Consider the following 6,739-nt stretch of genomic DNA (forward strand, 5'->3'; position numbering starts at 1 on the left):
ATTACCAGCAATTTATGTTGGATTGTTGTAAGGAGCCGCAGTTAAAAGGAGCGATTTTTTAAAAGCAGCACAGGATTTAGTAGGATTTTACTGACTGACTGACTTTTAGCTATGTGCCATGGCTATGATTTTGACAGGCTGGCGCAGTGTGGCATTTGTGGCAGCATTTTAATGACATGCAAAATGTGTTCAAGTCACGCGAAAATTGTCTCGAACTAAACTCAATCGATGTGGGAAGCACTAAGCGAATGGAGGAGGGGAAAAGAAATCTAATGAAATAAGAAACTTTAATAAATTACATAAAATTATGTGTAAAATGCTCGTTTATAGTTAAAGTAAAATAAAGGAATTTTCTTAAAATATTTCCATTCGAGACATAATTCTAAATTTGTTTTAATTAAAAATAGTTAAAGAAGAAATTTATTAAAGCAAAATATTTCCTTCAAAGAGTTACTAAAAGTTTTCATAATGAAAGTGTACATATTCGATGATTTTGAAAGAGCTGCTACATGTTTAATGTACAATACACAATACTTATGGTTAATCTAATTAATAAAAATAAATATTTATGCTACTCACACTCTAAAATCTCTTCGACTAAAAATGCATGACCACATCCGTCACAAAAGTTGTTGCATATCAATTGTTTGGGGCATTCATTTTATTAGACGCAGCAACGGTGCTCATTGGCATACCAGGCTCGCCGGCCTCAGCGTACAAACAGGAGCCCTCACTGCATGAGCATGTATCACCTTCACGTGAACTACAACAATCACTGCAGTTACGATGATCGCCGAGTACCTCGTAGGTGTAGGATGCGGAAGAGCTCTTAAGTATTTGATCGCGTTCAGTTTCATTGATATCGGTATAACCATTATTAGATGATTTCTGACTGCGACAGTTTGTGATAGGTTTACCATTTTCCTGACTACTCTCGGAACGCATAGTATCGTTGGTGTTACCATGTGTGTTGCTGTTGCTGTGTCCATGATGGTGTTGATGTCCATGATGACCGTTATGATGCATATGTCCGTGTCCATGCGAGTGTGAGTGCCTGGAGTGATCGGAACATTCGGAGGAACATTGATAGATTTGATGTGCAGATGAGTTTGGTGGAACTTGGTTGTGTAAAGGTTGATACCAGCCTTCACCGGGTGGTGGCAGTGGTTGTATTGGAGAAGTTAATACATCACAACTATTGCAGCCTCTAAAGAAATTAAAGAATGAAGTATGGAAATTAATTAAAATGAATGAAAGATAAAATAAATTGGGTGTTGATTGGAATATAACATAAGAAGAGAAACAGTACTTCCTAAAAACTTTAACTTTTTTTTTTGTTAACTGAAGTGAAATGCTGTTAAAAACTATTTATATAAGCTTTTAGTTCTTCATAAAAAAAAAATAATATTTCTGTGCTTCCTTAGGCACTACAAATTCTATTCCAATTAATTCTGTGTTGCCATAAGTTTGTCTGTACTTGCATATATAATTCAACTATATACTCATACATACATATTATATCTCATTATATGCATAATACTCCTTTAATATCAACTTACCTGCCATTTGAACAACGGGAATTATGTGTGCCACTAGGTTGATATTCGCTTATAGCATGTCTAGGTGGTGGATAATGGATATGTATATTCCGTTGTGGCAATTGTGCAGTACCTGCTACTGCTTGTGGATAGTAGGGTGGCAATGGTGGTGGATGCTGTCCAGTTGGTGTGATTTGATAACGATTTTGTGCGCCTCCTACGCAAGGCAGTGGATTATTATAATAGTTTTCCTGTTGTCGAGTTGAAGCACATTGTGGTGCTACACCCCAAGATGAGAAACCTCCAGATGAACTGCTATGTATGGAGGAATTCAGAGCACTAAAGTTAGTATTTAATTGAGGGCGTAGAAATATAAAAAAAAACAAAAAATTTAAATAAAAAATTTAAATATATAATAAAAAATTATATACAAACCTCTGATGTGTTGAAACACCAGAACCGCCACTTTTTGAACTTTTACGTGAAGATTGTGGTGAGCCAGGTGCATAGCCACAAGAAGATGGCACTGGTGGTGGATGTTCCGGTGGTGGAGGTAAAAATTCTGACCAATTTATTTGTTCTATTAATAATTTGGTACGTTTTGTTTTTGTGTTTTTTTTTTTTGTTGTGTTTGTTTTAAGTTTTTACGACACCAAAGTTAGGAGAACAAAAAGGAACCGGAGTTTAGGAGTTACATGAAATCATAGAAAGTTTATAAAGTATAGAATTATTAAAGAAAATATAAAGAAAATTAAATTTTTTAAAGAAGTTTTAGAAAAGTGTTTTATAAAAAAAAAAAATAAAAAAGAAATAAATGTTTATTAATAGCTTTCATTATAAATTAATCTGTAAACTAAATACTATTTTCAAATATTTTAATAATTAATAATTATAATTTATAAAACTGCATCTCGTTTATCGAGTCGGGTACTCTTTGTGTATTGGTTGCAATGTCAGTGAAGTATGTGCAGATTAATGTATGTGTGCGAATGAATGAACAATGCGCATAGTAGTATTCTAAGGCTTCTTCAAAATATATGCTAACAAATCAAGGAAGAGAAGACAGGTAATGATGAGATGGAATAGTTTAGCCAATTTTAAAGAAATGACATGAGTATGGACTCATTTATATGAGCGGATGGTGTTAGCGTCATCATTTGAGATGCATAATGTTAACTTGTTATAAATACTACCAAATATATTTATAGTAAGGATTCATTTTATATCTATTAAATTTTGTAATTTATGATAATCTTATTTATAATAGTTAGAATGGGAAACTGACTAATATAATTTTTTCAATCCCCGAACATCCAATACAGCTACAATAGCCAATACAGCCACAAGAGATATTTCGAAATATTTGGATATAAGGTATGAGATGTGACATGAAATCATGTCTTATGTATAAGGATTATTTCTAATGTTGTGTTTTGGATTTTATGTTTAAGACTAACGTTAATGTTTTTGATTTAAATCGTTAAGGTACTTCTATATAAGAATTAGTAATTGCACCTCAACTGCATAATCACAATATTCAACTTAGTTGCTATATTTATCTTCCTCTAGTTTTCAGTATTTCTTACATCTGGGATAATTTTCATTGAAATATGATCAACAAAGGATGTAGGGATGAGTTTTATAAAACAGAGTGTATTTGTGGTCTGGCTGATTCTGATACAGTCAACTTTCTATCCACAATTATGAGTAATGTAGAATTAAAACTGGTTTCTTAGCTAAGTGCGGATGATTCGATCCTTTTTCCAATTTACTTACATATTATCTAGGTCTCGTATTTTCTAAAAGTTGCGGATTCTTTTCGGTTTTTACATATTCGAAGACGAATAACAACTAAATGGTATGTAATACAAAGCTATGACTTTGCTTTAATAAAAGCATACAATACGTTTTCAGCTTTCCAAAAATATATTGTTTATTACAGTTAGATAACCCATAGGTTTCATAATGCTTTCCAAAAATATACCTCTAACAAATAACCCACGTTATTAAGTAAGATTTCTACTTATTGATACTTTGTCAAATTAAGTAAATATTGTCGTAATTGAAACACTTTTATTCCATTGATATTGTACGATGTTCTCTTACGGAATACCTTTAACATATAAGCCTCTATATTTCTTAAGATCTCTACTTGGTACTTGTTTGTCGACTATGAATTTCAGGAAATGAATTTCTATTAAAATTTCTATGTATTATTAATTTTTAATTCAATTAATATTAATGAATTATAAAAAATTATTTATTATTAATTCAGTTAATTCTACTGTAAAGTATAGAACACGATAGTCTTTTAAAAAACACCTTTAGCAAATATTCATTAAGCTTTCTACTTATTACTCCTTTGTCGAAGTCCGTAAATTCTTCCGCAACTAGTTTTTCTTCTGATTCAACGTAACGGTCTCTTAGAAAATAGTTCTAACAAATGAGTCTATATATCTATTAAGACTTCTACTTATTATTACTTTGTCGAACCCTGTTAACTCTTTCGTACCTTATTTTATTCTTCTGATTCAATACGATGGTCTCATATGTTAGAAAATAGTTCTAACAAATATCTATTTAGGTTTCTGCTTATTATTACTTTGTCGAACCCTGTTAACTCTTTCGTACCTTATTTGATTCTTCTGATTCAATACGTGGGCCTCTTAGAAAATGGGTCTAACAAATAAACCTCTATATCCATTAAGATTTATACTTTGTAAAACTGTAAACTCTTTCGTACATAGTTTCATTTTACTTTTTCAATACGAGGGTCTCTCTGAAAATAGTTCTAATAAATATACCAATATATCACTTAAGATTTCTAGTTATTACTACTTTGTCGAACTCAGTAAACTCTTTCATACACAATTTTATTCTCCTTATTAAATATAACGGTCTCTGAGAAATTAGCTCTATTAAGTGAATCCTTATATGTATGAAGATTTCGACTTAGTACTACTAAATTGAGTAAAATCTTTTGTAATTTAAACATTTTTACTTAAACAATTTTGTATGGTATGATGGGCTCTTAAAGTATATCCCTCGCAAATTAACCTTTTTATCCATTAAGTTTTCTACTTATTATTACTTCGTTGTACTTATTTGACAGTTTTGTAACTTAAACTCATTTACTCAACCAATTTATTTTGTTATTATCCTGTTTCTTATCTTTCCCTTCAAACTTAAAATAGTTTTAATATATTTATTACAAAAAATCTATAATAAAAATTTTTATTTAAAATTCCGCTCGTTTCAATAACAAAATTCCTTTACATTTTGAACATTTTGAACATTTGGAACATATTGAAGTTGTGTGTATAATTACATAAAACGACACTCAATAAAACTATTTCAGTTTATCGGTTAAGAATCTTTGGGAAAGTTCCTACGAAACTTGAAAACTTGCGAAGCGCCGCAGGCTGATACACTTCAGCAGCCTCAATCCGAAGGAGCGCAAACAAATCTTATCTATCACTTACAAACAGGAAACACTTGAAAGTACACGCCTCGAGTAATTGAAATTTTAATATTGCAAATACAAGAAATACCAGCTTAACCCACTGCAGAAAAGGAAAAATCCTTGCTGCAGGGGTTGCTTGATATTCCAACATAATGCGGAGTGTACAAAAGAAGAGGGCAAAAAAAAAAACAAAAATAAGGAATTGAAAAAAAGTATCTAGAAAATACAAATCGTTTAAGCAACGTAAGAAACAAATAAAAAGGAAGCATATTACCCCCACTTGTGCAGCTGTCAATGGCAATCAATGGCCAAAAATAAAACGAGATTTAAACTAAAGCAAATCAAGAATATCAAGGATATCAAGGATATCAAATATAGAAACCAAAAAATGTCGAAATCTTTTTAAGCAAATCAAATCGACTGCGAAAACAAAAGAATGTAACGTCGTGCCTTAGAAAATAAAAAATGTAAAAGGAAAGAATCGGTACGAAAATAGTTTTAAAAAAGCACCGATAAAGGATCTGTGATAAATTCTATATAACGAAAGGATACGAGCATACGAAAAAGTGTGCACCACACACAATGGAGCAATATTAGAAACAAAGGATATCTGTACAAAGGAAAATTTTGAGAAATGCAAAATAAAGAAAATGAAATCGAATTGTGTATGATTAGAAGGAGAAAGAATGTTATAAACAAAAAATATTAGAGAATGAAAGAAATCGAAAGCTAGGATAGTAAACGGATGCGCTTTGATATATAGTTTTTTGCATATTGCAAGGATTATGACATGCCGATATTAAAAATTCATTAAATTACATTCAAACGCAAACCAACCTGGTGGATATTGATGATAGCTGTGTTTTGTGTTTGGACCGCCTGGTAAGCCAGCAATGACAGCATTACCGCCACCAGTGCATTGTGGTGTTGTACCATCCGAATGTGGTGAATGAGTGCCGGAGTCTTGGTCAGTGCTTGAGGATGATGTTTTCATGCAAGTCGTTTCGGTAGATGAGGCACCAATAATCATAGTCGTTGCATAAGGTGTCGGATTTTCGGGACTCTATTGTATAAAAGTAAGAGCAAAAAAGTGGAAATTAAAATTGTAGTCACTTTCATAGAAATCAGACAAAATTAGTTTTAATTTTTTTTCTTCTCTTTCTTTTTATTTTACGTGTAAACTGATTTGATTTTTCTCTATGGTAGGAGTATTATACTTGCCTTTCTGCAATTGTAGAATGTGCTCATATTGCGAGTGTCCACTTCGGCATAGTCGGTGCCACCATCAGATGTATAATTCGACTGACTGTTGGCATTCGATAGCAATTTAGTTTCACTAAGGCCCGAATCCTTGTCTGTGTCTGTGGTGCGCCAACCTCTATCAATCCAAAGGCTGTCCTTGCCATTGATATTCAGTGCAGTTATTTCATTGGTACTGACTACTGCAATGGAACATAGAAAAAAAAAATCAAAACAAAACAAAAAAAAAACGTTTTGATTTAATGAAAAAAATAAAGGCTTCATTCACATTCACTATGCTATGTGGTAAATCCTTTCTATTAAGTATGCTTCATGCTATTTTGTATGCAAATCAAAAGCATTTTTTCATTGTACTGTAAATTGCTTTCTAAAAGACTTCAGTGTTCAGTGTTCAGTGTTAAATACTTTTCGAATACCGTAAAAGCAGTCCTTTTTGGCTTTTATATTTGCCAACGAAATTCAAAGGTTTTAAGCCAAA

General features: G+C 31.9%; 1 protein-coding gene across 1 annotated transcript in view; it reads right to left on the reverse strand.

Annotated features, from left to right (window-relative positions):
* Nucleotides 1-482: 482 nt before the first annotated feature.
* The window catches only part of LOC119674845 (inactive histone-lysine N-methyltransferase 2E-like), a 6,636-nt gene continuing 379 nt past the window's right edge, over nucleotides 483-6,739 (reverse strand). The window contains exons 2-6 of the mRNA XM_038086002.1: nucleotides 6,223-6,443; nucleotides 5,839-6,064; nucleotides 1,974-2,118; nucleotides 1,560-1,877; nucleotides 483-1,207 (exon numbers count right to left, since the gene is read on the reverse strand). Of these exons, the coding sequence (XP_037941930.1) occupies nucleotides 640-1,207; nucleotides 1,560-1,877; nucleotides 1,974-2,118; nucleotides 5,839-6,064; nucleotides 6,223-6,443 (1,478 nt within the window). The 3' untranslated portion in view covers nucleotides 483-639. The remainder of the gene's footprint in view (nucleotides 1,208-1,559; nucleotides 1,878-1,973; nucleotides 2,119-5,838; nucleotides 6,065-6,222; nucleotides 6,444-6,739) is intronic.

Source organism: Teleopsis dalmanni, chromosome 2 (assembly GCF_002237135.1).
Source record: "Teleopsis dalmanni isolate 2A chromosome 2, ASM223713v2, whole genome shotgun sequence".
NCBI classification, from domain to species: Eukaryota; Metazoa; Arthropoda; class Insecta; order Diptera; family Diopsidae; genus Teleopsis; species Teleopsis dalmanni.